At 34.4% G+C, this 21,335-nt stretch overlaps 1 protein-coding gene across 1 annotated transcript in view; it reads left to right on the top strand.

Annotated features, from left to right (window-relative positions):
• The window catches only part of LOC132563832 (protein spire homolog 1-like), a 69,955-nt gene that overhangs the window by 29,545 nt on the left and 19,075 nt on the right, over positions 1-21,335 (top strand). Inside the window, exons 4-7 of the mRNA XM_060228584.1 lie at positions 6,592-6,717; positions 8,312-8,374; positions 9,060-9,218; positions 10,847-10,933. Of these exons, the coding sequence (XP_060084567.1) occupies positions 6,592-6,717; positions 8,312-8,374; positions 9,060-9,218; positions 10,847-10,933 (435 nt within the window). The remainder of the gene's footprint in view (positions 1-6,591; positions 6,718-8,311; positions 8,375-9,059; positions 9,219-10,846; positions 10,934-21,335) is intronic.

Here is a 21,335-nt window from a genome sequence, read left to right as displayed (position 1 = left end):
GATTGATAAGTCTCCCAGTGACTCGGATCAATACTGATCGATGAAGATCAAAGGGTATTCTGACAAACCACTGTTGGTCTAATTTATAACTGTATAAAGGCTGGAAGATTACTCCATATAGAGCCTCCTTAATCTATCTGGTGTGTGGGATTTAATAATGGAGAGTTGAAGGTTTTTTTTCTATGTTTTACTAGAAATAATTAGACTTTCCTATTTTACTCTCAAATGGATATTCAGAGCTGAAATGCAAAATTTAATTAATTTACATCTGAAAAATTACATACCATGATGTTGGTAATGCAAAACTGAACTCATTTACATAAAGAAGTTGAATACCAAGGTATTCGAAATGCCAAACTATACTAAATTAGGTTAAAAATAACTATACCATTGTATTAGTAATAAACAATGCACTAATTTAGAAACACAAAAAATGTCATACCATCTTTGTTTAGCAATACAGTAATTATAAGGCTACCCATATAATTACTCTTTAGTGAAAATATAGATTAATGCTATTTTGCTGTCCTGTAACGGTTTCATCCCTCGTATATAGTTTTAAGGTTCCACTGTAACAAATTACTTAGGAATCAATATATTTGCACCCAATGTAAAGGTGTTGTCATGAGAGAAGCTACAATGTTACTGTGTTTTCATGATCAACACGACAGATAATTCACCATTGAGGTAGGGAAATGCTGGTACCATTATGATACCAGAAGCCAACTTCACACAGTAAACACATATTTAATGGCTAATTTACATTGATAATCCTAGGTGTATGTGATACCAGAATGATATCATAGAGCTGCATTGATCTGCTAAAAGACCTTCCAGGATTGTACAACAGTGTGCGTTCTTGATGTTAAGGGCATAGTTGCAATGATGATTGATCCAAATTATATAAACAGAGTTACGGTTCTTTGCGGTCAGTCTGATCCACCTCACTATTAAGACCACCTCGCTATTAAGACCACTTATGTCCAGTCCCCAAAGTGGTCTTAATAGCGAGGTTTCACTGTATATATATATATGCTACACTTGAAACACTCAAATTTTCCTGCAGTTTTGACATTAAGATTTGTAAAATTCTTTTCACCTTTGTTTTCCCACAAAATGCAATAATATATAATGTATAATGTTTCTTTGGGGCTCAAAATAATTTACCAATTTGTTTTCCTTAATTAGCACAACCTACCCAATTCAGTTGAATGTGATGCTGTTGGTAAACTGGCATTATATAACACAACATGTCTTCTGAGTGCCATGAAATCAATATTTTGTTGCATGGAGACATCCTCAGAGTCAGACTTTGTTAAATTAAAGAGATTTTGATTCACTGCAAGTGGAGCATCAGAAGGGGTCAAACTTTGAAAGGTGATGGTCACTTTAGTGGATAACTCTCTTGTCCCACTGCAAAACCACTACTGTAAGGTGAAGGTCACAGATTTCTCCTGTCATGCTATAAAACCACTGAAAGGTGAAGGTCACTGTTGGATTACTTTCCCTTCTCATAAAGCCACTGAAAGGTGAAGGTCACTGTAGGATTACTTTCCCTTCTCTCATAAAGCCACTGAAAGGTGAAGGTTGCTTGGATTGTCAAACCACTAAAATATGAAGGCTACTTTTGGATTACTCTCCTGTCAAACTCCTGTGAAGATTACTGTTCAGACATATACCTAAATTGTGGAAAGGTGAATACCACTGAAGAAGTGGCATAACTAAACACCTTGGTAGAATGGACAATTATAGATTTATTTGCTATCACTCAGGATGGACTGGTTCCTATCAATGGGTTGTTCATGTCCTTTTATCTACATTTTAAAAACATTTATCTTTAGCTATGAGGTAAAATGACAACAAAAGTCTGAAATCTGCCTATTGATTTTCATAACCAGTGTTCTACCGGGGATTGTGAAGGCTTTAATGATCACAGGAGTCTCTGAATCTGCTGATATATTGTTTTATCTAGTGTTTAACAATAGTTCCCTTGTGTACAGAAATCCTAGTTACAGACACTAGCTGATGAATAAGTAAGACAAATGTCTTTCCTGCAACATTGCTTAGCTTATAAAAGATTGATTTGTGTTGCTGCTATACTAGGGATTGTCTTCAGTTACAGTGGCTAACAAGACAAAAATCAAAACTGAAATCTATAATAGTATGCATGGTGCTTAAAAATAAATGTGGATAGTTTTAAAACATAATGTAAGGAATCCAGCTTTTATCAGAACATGGTTTAAATGATTTTGACTGCTCCCTTTAAATAATCCAGTGAAAGGGTTTTTTTTCCAATTATATTTTTGTTTTGTTATTTATTCTGCTTTCTAAATTTTCCTACATGGGTTTAATTATTGCAAAATTGATCCAGTAATATATTGGCCCACCCCTCTCCCAATGTTTTTTTCAAAGGACATGAGTTGTTCACATATCTTTTGTACTTTGATCTCTGCACTGACCAGCCACAGCTAAGGTATATCTGTATGATTGAATTGAATTGATACCAGCTCCTAATGACCAGTCATTTCCAGGTCAATGGATGGTCAGACATGTACCAGAATTGACTGGACATGCACCTGTATCTATTTAAAAGGAGACATCTTGGTCATGACTCACTCTCCTAACAGGTGTGGTCATCTTTAATTTGTAATTAAGCTTAAAGTGTTATTTCTCTTATTGTCCATAAAATATGCATAAACTTGCTTTAACTTTTGTGAATAAGGACACATTTTTCAAGCAAATTTAGTCACTATTGTAATTAAAAACTAAAAATAGATTTGCCATGTTTGTGCCCTGTAATCTAGTTATTTGTTGACATCAGCAGATGCATGGAAACAATTCAAATATTTAGTATCATTTAAAGTGATTCAATTTACTGGGTTGATGGAAAATTTAAAGTACAACTGTCCTGGTCTCATGGACGTGTTGATTGGGGTTTGTAGCTATGATAATCATTATTAATAGATCAGAAAGTGTATAATTAAAATTTACAGAAAAAACATTATGTAATGTTATTCAATGTAGCTTTTGTGCATTTGATAGATGATAATGGAAACAAAAAGTTTAGTTTTGGAATTAAGCATCAAACACAAATTTTGAATGGGAATTTGAGATTTATTAAACTGAGGAAGTTCATGCAATACTAAAAGTATAAGATATTAAGAATACAAACTTCACAGTTAAGTACAATAAGATTTGAGCTTTTGTCGAAACACACTGTTACAAAGAATAAAGAAATAAAGTTGAGAACTTGATGACATCAAGGGATAAAAATCTTGTGGTTGTGTTTTTGCTTGATCATATAATTATATGTGAACATTTTGGTACATGTGGATGTTATGTAACACAATATCTGGTATTAATAACATTCATCTACAAGGCATTGGATTATGTGGATGATTACCTTAATGTTTTGAGATGACAGTATAATTGAACCTTTCTTTTGATATAATTTCATGGTATCAGTGACCCAAAATTAAATGTCTTCAATTTTAGACATATAAAATATGTGATTTAAATCTTTAAGCATTTTTTTAGTTGCCATATTCAACTTTTTAATTTTTTCAAAAACACATTCTGCGAAATTTTGATCACCTCATGTCAGTGTTGTTCACTACATTGAGCATTTTAGATTATATCTAGGCCGCCCTTGACTGAACGAAAACTGATCACCTTGATTGACTTTTTTAGCAGACGCGTGTTAAAATAGTGGAAGAATGCACTAGATCCTGGTAGTACAAGTCGCCTGAATCTTAAAAGTCAATGAATAATTGTATCTATTTGACCAACATACTTGTAGTAATAGATTTAAAAGTTGAATGGTTTCAACTTACATACAAATATTTCTGATTTGTTTTGTAAATTTTGCTGATTTATGTTTACTTATTTTGTTACTTTTTTGCAACTTTGGAAACAAATCTACATTTCTGATAATTATGAAATCAGATTATCTTTTTTTCTTTTGAATAGTTGGTATTGTCTATCGTTTCATAGATGATCTACCTAAGTTTCCATCACAGACTTTAGTTCATCAGATATATATGATGCCATCTATAAGAAACTGGAAGAGTTACATTATCTATTTTATTTTGATCATCAAATATTGCGGACATTTACAGTAAATTCTTATTATAGACTTTAATTGTAAAATAGTTTAGGCTAGCTTTTTATTCATAATGATTCTACACCAAGGTCCTCCCAGGTATTTAATATATAAGGTTTTTCTATGAAGTTACACCTTTGAAAAAGTAGCACCTACTCTACAGAAGACACCTGTATCATACTGTCCATAAGATTTACAGAATTTTATAGTGGTAAATATATATCTACAAGAAAAAGAGAATTTAGTCAAATAGAGGTTTACATACCACATTTGTTCTGCTAATCACACCTGTCCCTATACATACAGTATCCCTCACATTTTCTCAGGCAGAGAGACAATGTGTGTGATTATAAAAATATCCGGCAATGACCATGCTTGGTAATAAGCCCACCAGTATATTATGCTGTTTAATAGGATAAAAAAAACAATGGATTTTAATGTCGTGTTATAAGTCAAACCCCTGGCTTTGATTAGTGTTGGCTGATGCAGGATTAATAAGGTAATTTACCAACACATTGTTTAAATCTTTGCCTCCTCTATACTCATTCACTAGATATTGATATAACTGAAATCCAGTTTGTTTTTATGTTTCCAAAGTTTCAAATCTAAACATTTCACTGGAAACATTTCAACCGTTTATCAAATTTATGCCTTTCATTTTTTTAAAAGCACAAAGGATGCTTGAAAATTCCATCAAAGTTGGTGTGAGTAAATTCTCCAGATCCTTGTGTCATGGAATGATCAATATAAAAATCTGAGAATTTTGTCATAACATGTTTTATATTCAAGGGAATACCAGTGCAGCTGTCATTTTCTCTCTTCTCTTTAGGCTTGATACATGTATCTTATAGTTGTAATTGTATGTCTGGGTAAGACATTTAAAAGCCTTACATACAATCTCCTCTGTACAAAGGACTTATAATGTTATCGGGAGATCTTCCATTGTAGACACAGCATTGCATATATATGAGCAGGAAACTATTCTAGAAGTATAGGATTAGTAAACATGGGAATTTAAATACTAAACATCTGAGGATTGGAGGAAATATTCTTCCATTCTGTATATATTCAATGCTTTAGTTCGTGTAGTGGACTAAACCATTGTGTGGTTAGAGGCCGGTACATATAGGTAGTTTTTGAGAAACAATATGAACAGGTGTTTGGTCCTAACAGTGTAATAAAATATCTGAATTACATTTGGTTTTGTTAGTGTTTAAATGTTGTTCACAAAATGTTTTAGACAATTTCCTGATGTTTTTCAAACCCAGTCAACCCTAACATCATAAAATGACCAATTGGGATGCATGCATCATTTAGGCGTAGGTATGTCTGTAAATATGACTTGAAAGCTACCCTTTTTACACTAGTTGTATATAGTCTTCCTGATTTATGTATCAAAACATTTATAGTCAGCACCTTAGTGGAACAATTAGTGTTGATGAACTTTGACCTTGTGACATGTATAGAGATATATGTGACCTATGACCTCAACAGTGATTACTATTATGGGAATACTATTGTAAAATGAATGGTGATTTGAATCTAGGCCTTGGAACAATGGCCTCTTTGAGTTATTGTATATCTTTATAGAAATGTTTTTAGATTAGTTGTAATATAGATCCAGTGGCATGTGAACATGGGAAAATGGAATGTAGTTTTATAGTCTTCTTGACTTGACATATATATCTCATGTTTACATTGAATTGTATCATTTTTCCTCATTGTTGAGTAACTTTATATCTAAAAAGTTGTATCAAGGGGAAAAAGGTTGTTGGAGAAATGAAATGTTTTTCTGAAATGGATATATCATGCAAGATTATTATGTGAATTTCAGAGAGATAATTTTTCTGTTTTCGTTTCAATTCGCCTTTTGATTTTAAAGCATCTCATTTTCAATCTATTTGACAGGACATACATAAGCGACAATTGTAAATATTTTTTACATTTATGATTTCTTGATATAAAGTCTCCCATAACGTATAAATTAGATCTATTCAGTTTCACTGTTTGATTCAAATGTTTACCATTTTTGATAGGAATCTATCATATCTGCAACATTATCTTAATGACGTCATAAAATTATAATTTGTAACATAACATTCGTAGCTGGTATGGATGCCATGAAAAAAATTAGCAAAAACAACATATGTGATGAGAGTAAAGTCACAGACTCCAAAGGTTTTTGCATTCATCAGTTGCCATCCTTTTGTTATGATTTCTGTGGCAATCACACAAACCATTGCAGTTCATATGTCTATGATGACCTTACCAATCTTAGAGCTATACCTGTATCTGTAGTAGTATATACTGACATGGCACTCTTGCTTGTGTCCATAGTGATCTTTGCTGACATGCTATTTTGTGAACATGTATCCATGGTGATATATACTGACATGCCTTTTTGTGTACATGTATCCATGGTGATATATGCTGACATGCCTTTTTGTGTACATGTATCCATGTTGACCTTTCCTTTCTTGTTATTGTAGATCTGTGAGCAGCACCTGTCCAATGAAGTTAACCCAGGAAACCATTATCGAGCGGTGTGTCGCGCACTTGTTGCAGAGGCCCAGGAACTTTGCTCTTTCTTGGAACAAATTTCCACTGGGAAAGAGGTGTGTATAGGAAGCAGGTTAATGCTTCATGCTGGCAAGAAACAGAAAGTCTTGTTTTTAGTTGTAGTGCCAGCATTCATTTATGGTCTTTAAAAGTAAACAGGTCTCAAAGTCTATCATAAAATTTTAAAAGAAATCCGGTATTTCAAATCCAATGGAAACTTGCCATGAAAAAAATTGATACAGAGGTGTTTCATATCCAAACAATAAGAAATTTTAGATGTAGTGATATGTCTCTCCAGATTTTATTTAAACCTGTATCCTGAAATTTTAACAATTCAAAACCATATGAATCGTGATATGACGATTATGACAATTGTTTTTTGTAGTAGGCGGAGAAGTTCGGTGTGAACATGAATACAATTGATGTAATTTATGTTTGAAATGTAATTACAAGGATAAATGTATGCAAATTAGCTTACCACATCCTACAAACAAGTTGAGGAGATGTAAGATAGAAAGTTCATATGGTCAGGCATTACTCTGAATATTATTAGGGCTAAAACAGCTGGTCCTAACTCTTATTGTGAGGAAATTGATACCTTTAACATTTACATAAAACACGTTGTTACTACATGTTAATGTTGTAGAGGGCTGGGGTGACCTAAACAAAGCAAGTGAATGGTTATGTAGAAATAAAAGGTCTCCCATGTGTAGCCCTACCCCGAAACAGGCAGATTAGAGAATCTTCTAATTCTTTCCATTCAAAATGGAGGTAGAGACTATTAGTGTATTTGATTGCCCTCACCTGAAAATGTTTTTTTAGAATACATACCAAAAAAAGCAGATAGCTGGGGTGTGGTTGTGTATTATTGCTTGGTTTCTAGAACCTAGAGCCATACCCTGAAACAGACTGATATGTAGAGAGTTTTAGGGGGGGTTGTGTATTATTGCTGGGTTTCTAGAGGCTTACCCTGAAACAGGCTTATAAGAGAATCCTTTTAGTGTACATACCTTATGGGGGAAGGGAAATCCGCTATAGATGGAAAGGTATAACTGTTTTTTTCAATAATCTGCAGGGTCTACCCTGAAAGAGGGAGGGGGTAGGGCGAGGCAGCATATGAAGGCAGCAAGATGGTAGTAGAGTACACAAACGCAGGCTGTGTTAAACACAATTTTATACAGATGAAGGATGATAAGTAGATTTTGACCTTTTTAAGATAGGGTGATACAGAACAAGAAAGATATTGGGGGTCACACATCTGATTACTCTGTAAATCAGGCTGAGACAGTATAGGTACAGCTAAAAGGTATTGGCTAAGTGTCGCCTTACCTTCACCATTCCATATAAACAAACACAAAAAAAACAGGTGGTGCCATGAGTGAAGAAGTCAATAAATTGAGTCATGTCTTCCTGTCTCTTGACTTCTGTCCAAAAGTTGTTTTGACATATAAGCTGTAAAAATTTATTGAAATTGCGTGACAACATAAAAGGATATGCAGGGATTACAGATTTGGTGCCATATACAATGAATCTACATACTTGATTAACCATGTGTGGTTATCGTTTCATTCCATGTCCTTGGAGGATGTGTGTTATGATTTGAAACGTAGAAGTTTTTTCGATATTTAATAAGTTACATTTTCTGTATAGAGCCTGCAGGCAAATGAAGATGATGGTCTCACATTGTTGGAGGATTTACAAAGGAACGACTGGGTAGGTTATTGACTGATTGCTTGTAATCATAAACCATGTGAAATATAAAGAAAATCGGATTATTTCTTTTTTATGTATTTGAATGACCTTAAATTGGCTCCAATTTGTTTGCAGCTGAGGAAAATATAAGCATTAGTATTTCATGTAAATCATACTTAAGATCCTAAATTTTCATCACACTTGTATGACCAAAACATCAGCCATCTCCTTTGACTATCAACTGTAAAGATAAGATAGATAATTTAATCCTAAAGTGATAAAGGATGGTATTAAGAAGGCCAACATATTGCTGACCAATCATTTAGAAGGTCAACACATTGCTGATCAATCATTTAGAAGGTCAGCACATTGCTGACCAATCATTGACAAGGTCAGCACATTGCTGACCAATCATTTAGAAGGTCAACACATTGCTGACCAATCATTGACAAGGTCAACAAATTGGTAACCAATCATATTTCAAAACAATTATTTAATTGTCCTTAAGTATTTAACAGTTACTTTGACAAAAAAAGCATTTGTAATTTCAAACAGTGGAGGACAGATTGTTTGATCTGAGATATCTACATAATCCCATTAAACTATTGTCTTGATGTGTTTTTGTTTTTATTTTTATAATTGATCCATGTAATATTGCTGTCTGACATTAACTATCTTTAACTTGACCTTCTTGTGCTTTATTAAGGCGAGGCTATGGGTACAGATAATGAAGCAACTACGCCACGGGGTGAGGTTAAAAAGTGTGCAACACACTAACCTTACCCCAAGAGAATATGAACTGACGCCATTCGAGGTTTTACTCGAGGACATACGTACAAGGAGATACAACCTCCGAAAGACTCTGGTAGGTATTCTAAATGTTCCCTTACTGTACAATGGTTATAACTTTCTTCTTGTCAGTAAAATTAACATGTTATTCTTACTTGTCCCTTCAGTAGTTCTCAACAAGTGATGGTACAAAATACTTTGAGTCATTTTTAATTATACCATACTGTAAACCCAGCATTCTGACACGTTTCTTCAATATAGAGGCTTAGGTCAACGAAATAGAGCATTGATTAGTTTTGCTACTGAACAGCATTTGATATGGGTGGGCTTATTACTGAGCGAGGGTTTATTATCTGTATTATGTAAACTCTTAGGCTGCAGAAAAAATTATGAACTTTTTGAAAAAATGTAAAGCAAAGTGGAAGTCTGTTTTTTAATCCTGTTCGAAAGAAGTTTACCTGGTATACCAATAGTTTTTAGGAAAATCTTTTGGTGTTGCGACATCAATACATAGTGGCCCTTTTCCTACTACTTACACTAATTGACCTGTGCTTGTGGTGTAATACAAGCCCTATATGTGATTTTATATCCTATGTAATACACCTGAATTACAGAAAAGCTGATATCTTGTTAGAAAAGTTAAATGTTGTAACTTATAAACCTTCAGATGTCTTAAATAAGTTTCATTAGAGAATTACCATTGTAACTTGGATGTTTTATTGGACTTTCTGCCCTTTATACAGAAGTTGTTGATAGGTAAAGTGACAGTTAGAGGGATATTACATTGTAAACATCCTTTAATGCCGAAGAGATTTCGCCTAATTGCTGTCGAGCTTCCCAACCTAGACCGGAGCTATTAGATTGTCTGTATTAGGTCATGTAATGGGCTTCTAGTATTGTTAACTTACTGTTGAGATAATTCAAAGAAAAGTCTAAAACTGTGTTTCCTGTAATACATGGACAGTTGACAGATAACACTGAAGTGGTTGCATGATTTGGTTTGAATGTCATGGGTTTTCTGCTTGTGATAAAAAAAAATCATTTTTGAATGATTCCATTTGATTCTAACCAAATGAGAAATTTTTAAATGTGAATGCAATCTTTTCTGGTTTTGTTGCATGAGATTGAAGATTTCCTCTTTCTAATGCATTTGAAAATGACTAATCCCTTGTGATGTGTTGACGATGAGGAAATGTTATTGATAGTCTTTCAAAAATGTTTAAGTACAACATGACTCTCAGATATTTCATATTTGTTAACCTATGTAAAAATATCTCTTAGCTATTAGTCCAGAGGGAAAATCATGTAAACTTTTTTCTACGCCTATACCTTTAAGAGCAGTTGCCCTGGTCTTTTTACACCAATTTGGACAAATGTTGGAGAGTAAATGGCAAAATTTAAGAATTAATTGCATGAAGGTGATATAATTGGTTAATCTTAGCAACCTTAAAAATTCCTTGCAGAAAGGCCTGGTAGCTGACATCTGTTTTGAAACAAGGAACTAGATGTGCTAAAGGCTATTAATGTTTGAACCTAGAAAATTTGGTATCCAAATTTATTCAAATTAACCAAACTTTCACACCTATGCAACTGTACAGACATTATTTTAACAAGATTTTCTGTTATCAGGAATGACTGCATGTTTGGCTGATGCTGTTTTATATCTGTGTGTGTTTACCTGGCTATCTTGACCTTCATTTACAGGTAAATGGTGACATTCCACCTAAGGTGAAAAGAGATGCGCATGCTGTGATTCTTGAATTCATTCGATCTCGCCCCCCTCTACATTCCGTAAGTCTTTGTTTACTGTGCACATTCATGCAGGTGTATGCATTTTTGCACACAAACACAAAATTTATTCTTTAAAACCAGATTTTAAATTTCAGAGATCAAACAAAATACCCTGATTGATTATGACACAACTTACAAACACACATCTCAGTTGATTTAGAAACGCTTTTGTAATTCTCTCCAAATTATCAGGAAGTAATACTTCTGATATATCAAAAATGATTTGGATGAGTGAATCTGAGTTAGAAATTCCATGAATTAGTATTAATGAGCAGAGGTGAATTAATATCTATATATACAGTGTAGAACGTCTTAAAATTCAAAAGCATTGCTACTTTGAGGCTGCTTTGAATGTGTATAATGAGTCTGTCCTGTTTCAATGACCTGTAGTTATAACATTCAATTCAAAGTGTCTAAGTGGTTGGTTTCCTCATATGCCTGAGATTACAACAGAGCATGTCTTGTTTGATTTTCATGGTTTTGGGTCATTTTCTTGATTTGCCTATTAAGAAAATTCATGTTGTTTGTACATTTAGATGGGTTTGCATCAGTAAAGTCATTATTTTTTTTCCATAAAGTTTTACAAAATCAATAATTTTCTGGGATGGAAGATGCAGAGTAAATTCATCCAAGTAAAATTTGAATGATAAAATGTAGAAAAGTTTGATGAATCCGATTTTAGGTTTCTGAGAGTGGAGTTAAAGTGATCAGCTCATTGTTTTTAGAAAGCAATGTATATGTGTATATGTCATTGAAGAGTAAGGAAATGATGGCTGTCACCTATACCATTGTGTACAGTGTAAATGTCAGTCAGTAGGTCAGCCTAATTAAAGTGTCAAATCTGATGAATTGTTCAACTTCTTCTTGGAAACATTTTTATTCTGCATTAAACCCTGGGGGCAAACACATAATAATCCTAAAGATGATAATAATTAACTCAAAGCAAGGGGTGGGCTTATTTCTGGGTGCTGATATAGCATTTGGATTGTTGTTTTTCCAAGGGAAAAAAATGGTGGGCTAATCAACAGACATCGATCTCAAAATATTCAAAATGTCCATGAATATTGTAGCTATATATATCAGATGTCAAAAGTGTCATTACCTGTCTACATTTTTAGAAAGTTGCATTCTGGAATGCAGGATATGTGAATCCCTGTATTCTCTTGTCATGTTTTATGAAACTGAATAGCTTATGCATAGCTAGACTGTCAAGTACTTTTAAAAAGAAACATTTTCTGATAGACATGAATCTTTTTGAAGGGGAAATATTATTCACATTTTAAAAAGGATAGATTCTTGTTATCTGGTGGTTGGAAATCTTCCGTATTCATGAACTACTGGGGAAGAAAGGTGACATTTCAAAATGTTAATAAAAAACCCATCAAAATAGAATCAGAAATAATTATCTACTAGGTAGGAATAATTGTTTGGGGGGATATCTGTTGCAAACTTCCTTCCTGAAGTAGAATAGGGTGAGATGAAAGGGCTTCTCACTGGAGGGTGAAAACTAGTGTTACATACCAATAAGTAGGGGGCAGGATGTAATCAACCAATAAAAACCAGGTAATGGGCGGATTGTGATGTCTCACTGTACTAACTGGTTTCGTATGAGGTTGTCAAAAGGTTATAGGTCCTTGTAACAATGTTCAGGTAATCATGGATGTAGTCATATAACGTTCGGGGTGATGTATGTCCCTATGATGTTAACGTCCACTGGACAAGCTCAGGTGTGTCATAAAACGCAGCCCCAATATCCTCTTCTGGTCAGCACGGCAGGTGTTTTACTATTTAGGTTTAATTGAAAGACAGCTTAAAAAACTTTTATCAAACAACCTAATTGCCATAAATAGAAAATATGGTTATCTCATATGTAAATATGAAAGTATTTGTCAATTGAAAATTTACTCTCAATTGTAGACAGAGGATATTAGCCTGTTGGTGCCTTTTGATAGCAGATTTGGAAATAAAATGGAATTAAGGACAAGCAAATATGTGTCAAATGCTTCATTTTGAGCTAAAGTCTATGCATCTTGAATAACGTCATGTATTGCCTGTCTTTTGATCAACATTTTTCATTGTTATTGCTGTATATGTTGTGCTGGTTGGTGTGAGATGCATTGTGCCTACCTACTGTATGTTCGAGTGGTCAGTTTGGGACAGCCAAGGACAGGGAAAGATTATCACATATTATTGTTACAGCTTGGGGTACTTAGTAAAATCCTGTTAAACTGTCACTGACCACCATTGTGATAAGGGCCCTGTGGCCGCAGGTTGTTGTCACAATGACAGATAGAATCTCTTGACCAGTGGTCAGTCTAGTGATAAATGTCAGTAGATTTGTAAAAAGATATACATTTTGTTTATTTGCAGACAAAATATAAAGAAAATATCTTGTTTAACTTCAAAACTTTTTAATTATATGATTATTATATAGATAGTTAAAAATCTGATAATTTCTGGGTTTCCAGGCTGGTCTAGCTATCATATGTAAAGGACATCTACCACACCTAAGCCAGTTAGTTCTCTTGCTTTCTGTGAAGCCAGCTTAGGACAATACACGATAAGACTAAAAGTTCACACTAAATTTTTTCAATAACATTTGTTTACTGGAAATTTGAATGTAGGGACGAAGGCATGGTGTTAGTAATTCTCAGGTCAACAACACAACATCTTTAGGGCAGTATTTTGTGCGTTAAGTGAGAAGTATTGTCAAGATTTTGTCAAATAATTTCTTGATGAAATATATTTATCTCATCATATGTCAGATAAAGTGAATAACCATGTTACTTAATGTTTTTGTAAAAGTTATGAATAAATCAATTTTTACAAGTTGTAAAACGTTGTGCTATGTTAGTAAAGCAGATCTTAAGGAATGTTGAATATATGCCAGGAGTTGTTCCTATCCTTAACACAGGTGAACAAGGGTTGATTAACTACACTGTGGGAACATTCTATCTTCGGCAAATACATGTATAGACAACCATTCAAGGGGCAATCGCTTCAAATCAAATCCTGATTTCCAGGAGTTAGGAGGCGTTGTTGTAAACAATACTATGAGATCATTGTAGTTTAATACTGAAAATTATTGAGGAAAAACGTCAAATGAAAATGATTCTTAGGTACTAGAATTCTCTCATTGATATTTAATTAGATCTAAGAGGTTATCAAAGTACAGGAAATATTTATCAAAACTCTGCCGATTATGAGACAAGTTTAACACTAAGGAGAGGTATTATTTGGTGCAGAGGGTAACTCAGAGGTTTAAAGGTTAAATGACCCCCTCCCCATGGTCAGAAAAAAACCATGTACATGTAGAAATAAAAAGAAAGAAACAAAAACTATCTTTCATTACCACTTCACCTGCTCGGAGGCTCTTCAGGTTATGTATACGTATATACCCTTTTAACTCAACATCGAAGGTTAGGAAATATTTCTTCCTGCTTGTTTCAGAACTAGAAAAAAAACTTCCTTCTACTTCATTATGCACATTCTTGACAAAGACATATTCTAAACACATTCTGCATAAATAATTACAACAAGCACATTCTTTGTATCTGTTATATTTGGACCAAAAATGTTCAGAGTGTTAATAAGGAGAGTGAAATGCTCAATGTTTTGTTATTTCTGGCATTGGTACAGCGTCATTTCGCTTTTAAGGAACTTCAGAATAACTTTTTAAGTGTTAATAACCAACAATGTGTACAACCCAGACTTCTGACACAGGAAAGTTGTAAGTTTTCCAGAAGCTGTTAAGCTTACAAGGTTCATACAGTGGAATTAATAAATGCTTTGTATGCAAATGTAAATCTAGCATAAATGTCTAGGTGGGATTTTACACATGTAACCCCAATATAAAGTCAAGCATTAATGTCTAGGTATGGTTTTCCATATGTTTGACCTCACAAGACCAATGTGAAATGACTGGACACCAAATGTGGTTAATAGTCTGGACATTGGACACCAAAGGTGGTCAGTAGTTTGTAGGATATACATTCCTGTTGCCAACTTGTGGAGCCCCATTGGTGTCTGTCCAACACTAGTCAGTAAGCTGGAATTAATATCGGCAGGTAAATATTGGACCTTGTTTACATGGCTGGTACACACAGGTGTAAGTATAGATAGACAAACTCCTCTAGGGATTAGCTTATCTTATAGGGGGCTGACTTGCCCAGGCCTTTACCAGCATTCTCTGATCTCCTGTCGGGAAGGTGACAAACTAGTCTCAGGTTTCTGATACACTGTCCAGGATTATTTGGAGTGGATTATCTGCCCTTTAGGTTTTTTTACTCCTATTACATGAGTATGTTTGTTTTCCCCTTTTCATATTCAAATAGAGCCAAACACAAAATCACAACAAAAAGGTTTTGATGCTTTTGAGTCAGTATTGTCTGTTAAATCAATGAATTATAAACAACTGAGAACCACCCCAGCCCCCCCACCCCTCTCCACCCCTCAAAAGTTTTGTGCATTAGATACATTCCAGTAGGGTCTCTTTACCTATTTTTTTTTTTTTAAATTAAGTGCGAAATCCACTCATTATTGTTCGACTTCATTTATACATCCAGAAAAACGTAACCCTCCGAATATGTATTAGACAATATACTGCAGTGCCAGTTGCTTCCATTAAGAGGATATTTTTGCTATAACATGGTACAATAAAGTGATCTGGAAAATGGAGTCTGATCATGAAGTTTTCAATTTGTTGAACCATAATTCCATCATTTTAAAAGAAAATCACCAAAATTTTACCCATGAATATTACCGGCTATATGGCATTTAGATATTGATTGTGCTGTTGACTTCCCAGGCATAGGCTTACTGCATAACAAATACATTGCGCTACAAATGACAACAAATTGAAAAAAAATAATGTTTTGGATCTCCCTTTGACAATATGGATAGTAATTAGTCATTACACTTTCAGATTAAGGTGTGTCCATTTGGTCAAGTACTGCTCAACCTATTGATACATAACAATGGCCTTGGTGACTTCTAAGGTCAGTCATTTTGTAGGATATATTGAAATGGAAGATTACCGTAAAAACCCTAAGTAAATATTGACCAAAGTGAAGCATTAGCAGTTTACTAGTGTGTACTTCATTGGGGATCAATAGACAATATGATGGTCTCTTATTTAGTGTTGACCTCTCTAGGTATTCCCTCTGTTTGTACATTTGACCGATCTATATTCTTTGATGAATTGGTGAAAACATATTCTACAAAATGAAATAGAGGTTTTGTTTGAACAATTCAAAAATGAAAGGCAGGTAATCGAGAAATTGAAGTTGTGGAGAACTAGTGTTCTATTGACAGCTTGTTTCAGAACTTTTCACAAAGTTGTATATAATATTTCCTAGGTAAATACTCCAGGACTGAAGAACTCTGACAATTCTGTTGAAGCTAAGTGTCTGTTGATTTAGATTAATCACCAGTAGGTATAACATACAAGGTTTACATTGATAAATCAACATAGGTCTGTATATACCAGGTGTAATGCCTTTACGGTCTGTTAGTCTATACTTTGATGCAGGGATCCACCTGTTTGTGATAAAAGAGCTGGTATCTAAATTACACAACAGGATTTCCTAACAAATTATACACTTGATAAATGAATAGGCAATCTTAGATAAGTCTTGGCTTATTAGTGATTTCTTGTAAATTTCTAGAACTGTAACTGACAAAAATGATTCCAAACAATACCGAGTTCATCTGAGATCACCAAAATCATAAAAAAGGTGAAATAATGTATGCAGGGTTTCCAAATGTGTAACATCAACCTACAAAGTGATAAAAGAAGAAGTCTTCAATATCTATCCAACAATAAGCCAAGGGTTTAACACATAACCACTGACTTGAAGTTAGAGGGTGCACTTAGTACAGGACAATGGAATGGTGGGCATTTCTAATGAAACTGCAATCGATGTGAAAGGGCTTATTACCAGACAATTTTACTTATTACCAAGTATGGCCTTATTACTTGATGAATACTGTGAGCTGGTAAAACCTGATAATAAGACTTACTGATGTGATATTTTCTTAACTATTTACAAAAATCAACAGACAGACTTACTGGTCAATTGATGACATACTTGGATCAAAAACCTGTTTTGAAAAAAAAGGAGAAGATAATTGGAATAATTTAGCTATTATAGTGGTAGTAAATTGACATCATTGTAAAAAGGTCCATTACTAACCAGGTTGTGGTTGGGACATGGTTCATTTTACTCGGAACACAGTCACTGTTACAATAACATGGCTTTATTTACTGTGACAGGATGTTATTAGATGACTTTGAGTTTTATCAATACTGAACATTTAGACCTTCCACCCTAGTGATGTAGGCATGCTGAAATATCATATCCTGTTAATTCAGGCTTCTTGGTTAAAAAATTCACTATCAGGTGATAAGGCAGTGCTGTGGTAACACTTACCTTTCATCAAGGAGACCAGGATTTTATTCCTTGTTTGAAGTTGGAAAAATCACAAGGGTCACCTGCATGATCATGTGGGTTTTCCCCCCTGGGTAATCCATTTCCTCCTACAGTAAGACCCCACTCCTACTTCTACTGATGGTAGCTTGTTAATCCAACTTTAAAGCCCAGTTTCACATTTTATTTAAAGTAAGATGAGCTTAAGATTCATTATTACAATATTCTGTAAGGTGTCAAGCTTTCAGTAGAATATTAAAAAGGTATTGAATATTACAGTGTATAATACTACATTTATCCAACATATCTTTCTGGTAGTGTATTCAACCAATGCTCTTTCATTGTCCTGTAATAAGCCCACCCCATGACTTTGAATCAGATATAATTTGTTGCTCCCCTCCCCCCAGTCTGTTGTTTTTGGTGAAATACAGTATATGTTAACAGCCAACTGACCTAAATCTCGATATGGTTGACTGTGGTATTCTCCAAGTAGAAAATATAATGTATGTACTTTTAAGATTAAGGCCTATACGAATAGGAATGTCCCTTAATCATTAATGGTTAACTATGCACTTAATGATCCCAGATATAGCTCCAAGAATAACAATGGCCTGGCTCATTGTAACACACTCAGGTTCAGAAACAGCACTGCCTATCTGAGTTACATGTTGGATAACTAATTGAGGGTGACCTAATTAATGAGCCTTGTCAGTCATATATAATTGAGGCAGAAGTTTACATAGACCAGAAGATCCAGTATTACACTGTATATTTTGGTTAATAATTTCCTTCTGTTAGAATCAGGAAAGTTCCAGCAAACTATTTATAACAGATTTTTGGTAAATTCTTATTCCATTAAATACACTATAATTGCACTAGTACATGTTACTAACAGGAATTCACATTGAGATATAATAATGAGTTCTATTTGTGAAACAGATAGCTTGCATTAATTTTGTGGTAATTTAGAGCAATAGAATCAAATAAGAGATGGAGAATGAAACAATCCACATCTAATTCAAAATGTTTTTAACCTAGTGTGAAAGGAAAGGGCCTGATACTCTTGTTTTTCTGGGGAAAGGGAGATAACTCTTAAATGAAAAGCAACATTTCTGGTAGAGGGATAGGCCCATAATTAGGTTTGGAACGTTATTGATTAAATAGCATGGAAATAGATAGCACCTCATTCCTACTAAAATGTGGGGAGATTTCCTATTTCCCAAAAAAAAGTTATGTTGAACAGTCTGGAACAGTAATCTTGCTGACAAGACAAGAATCAGGGTCGTAAAGTTACTATAGATTTCTGCCATATATGGAACAGTAATAAGCCGTAGTGCCGGGAATTTACGTAACAGACTCATTAATTTCTTTCCATGTTTGGTTTCCAGGGAAATCACACATTTTGCACAAGAGGGTATTTAGAATTTCATTTACTCAGTGTATCTGTCATACTTTTCAGCACTTGGTTCATTATATAGTATAGACAATGCTTTATGTAATGGTATACAGAGCTGGAGGCTAATGTTTGATGGAGAAAATCAGCTCAATTATCTCTAGAATTAGCTGTAATGGTCTGTAGGAGGTTAACACTTTAAATTATTCAATCTCAGGGTGTGAGTAGTTGAGGCTGCAGCTGCTGAGCCAGATATTTAACCCCAGACAGGTTTACATCATCCTGGACTGCTGATTCCAGCATTACATAGAATGACCATGCACTAGCATCTCGCCCATCTGTTGTCTGTTGCCTGAAGTAAATACCTGTGGACCAGATAGTGAAGATGTTCTAATCCACAGCACTAATGTTGCTAATATAAATCTCTCTCAGGTCCAGCTATTGAAGAAATCATCCTTTGGAAGACCTTGATATTCAGTTCAATTTTTTTTACTTTTTGGTTTACCTGGCTCCTGTAATTGTGTAGTCCTGTGTTTTTGAGGAAGTAGGGATCATTGAGGGATATGACAACATATCAGGATATCAGTGTAGAAGAAGATACCATCAACTCTGTACATGTTACATTTCCCCATGTGGTGATATGAAGCAGTCGGTGAGAATATTCTGGGATTTATGTGCTATTTATGTGTTTGGTACTGAAGCTGACCTTTGGAACATTTCACCTTTGGCCAGGACTGTGGTGAATCTTGATCTGTGAATAATTGTAAATAATTCTTATTTAAGTAGTATTTCTAAATGATTGACCAAAATCAACTTTGGCTTTAGGACAAGTTGAAGCTAAGAACATTAACCTTATGCAACTATACTGTGAGTAAGAACTTGTAGCTTCAGGCAGTCATATTAGCTGAGACTTTGATTGTCATCTTTGACCTGTGGAACTCTGTTAAGTTTTTCCTTCAAAAGAACTGCAAAACCCAAGTTGAAGCTGCTGTATATGATTCAGTCAAGAGTAGGAATTTCATCTTTGACTAGGACCATTTTGAAACTTTGTGCTGTATCAGCATGTTTTAGCAGAGAGTGACAGTCAGTAGTCAGTCCTTGGAAATAAAGAGAGAAAAAAAATGGAAACTACATTAAAAGCCCTTGTGTGTATATCATGTTCTAAGTGAGTCTCAGAATATTAAATTTGGCCAGGAATAGCAGTTTTGAAGCCTTTCTTCAGTGTGAAAAGAAAGAAGTTAGGAGATAATAAGGAATAGAATCTGTGGATTGGATGAGGATTTCTATGTATGAATTACAGAAGTGATGTAGCAACCTTAGAGAGGACGTGTGGCTCCCACTAACCCAACCCCTCCCCCTTCCCATTTCTCATCAGACTCACTGACAGCTCAGACATATTTTTTCTCCCTCGCTCCATTGTTTATAGCACTTAAGTGCTGGTCGGTGCAGTATCCCTGCTGTGCTGGCCAGAAGCAGACAAGGTGATGATGATTGGCTGTGATGTGTAGGGGTCGGAGGTCACTAAAATAGACCCCCTGAACCTGGAACTACAACACTGTGAGGAAATACTTTGTATGGCAATTCATTGTTTTTAGCACATACAAAAAAAAAAAAAGTTGCAGATCTGCTTGTTGACTGGATTAGATGTTGAATTAATCAAAAGTAGATGAATTCAGAATTTTTTATTAGGATCATTAATTATTTGATTAATTTGGTTTATTTAATCAGTATGCATTTTTTTGAAGATTATGTCTCAATTTGTATAAGAAAACCACATAAAGTTGTGAAGTAGGTTGAAAAACAATGATAAGAAATGCTGTGAAAGCATGACATTGTGTTCTGAGCAATATTACTCTATAGTTGGCTGTTTAAAGTGGGCGTAATGCATTGTCAAGTGACATTTGAAATTTTCGAAGCAGTTGTGAAGTATTTTTTAAAAAGAGCAAAATGAAGAACACATGTACATGTCTGAACTGGAGTTATATCAGAGGCCAGATTCCCTTGGCGGACACACCCATATGGTTCAACACGCATGCATAAGGCTTTCCTCGAACATCTGGGCCTGGCGTGTTTATAACAATCCAGACACTTCTTTATATAAAAGACTATTGAATTATACTGAAATTTATATTGTAATAATATTATATTGTATAACCATTTACAAGTGTTTGGAGATTCCAGAGGGAAGTTAATAATAAGAAGATTTTTTTTGTGAGACCTCTCTCAATTCTGCTTAGGATTTAGCACATGGAACATGGAAAGAAGTGTTGTACATCACCCTACTGAAAAAGACATTCATTGATTTGAAGATAAAGAACAGTTTTGGATAATTTGGACATGGTTGGGCATAGCAGCTGACATTTTGTTTATTGAATAACATCTGGCAGACTTCTGTTATATTATTATTTGAAGTGTGAGAAGTGTCTATTTTGGATAAGTTCATGATAATTAATATGTGGAAATAGGTTAGGGAGATGTGAGTTCTGTAAGAAGTGACGAAGACTTCTGATATTCTAGTGTATTTGGTAATTTGTTTGATTTTGAAAATCGGATTACAATGTTGTGTCAACGTCCACTCAGT

Source organism: Ylistrum balloti, unplaced genomic scaffold (genome assembly GCF_031769215.1).
Source record: "Ylistrum balloti isolate Yb309-2 unplaced genomic scaffold, AGI_CSIRO_Ybal_v1 Utg371880, whole genome shotgun sequence".
Classification (NCBI taxonomy): domain Eukaryota; kingdom Metazoa; phylum Mollusca; class Bivalvia; order Pectinida; family Pectinidae; genus Ylistrum; species Ylistrum balloti.
The sequence above is the reverse complement of the archived record's forward strand: the minus strand, read 5'-3'. Positions and strand labels throughout refer to the sequence as shown.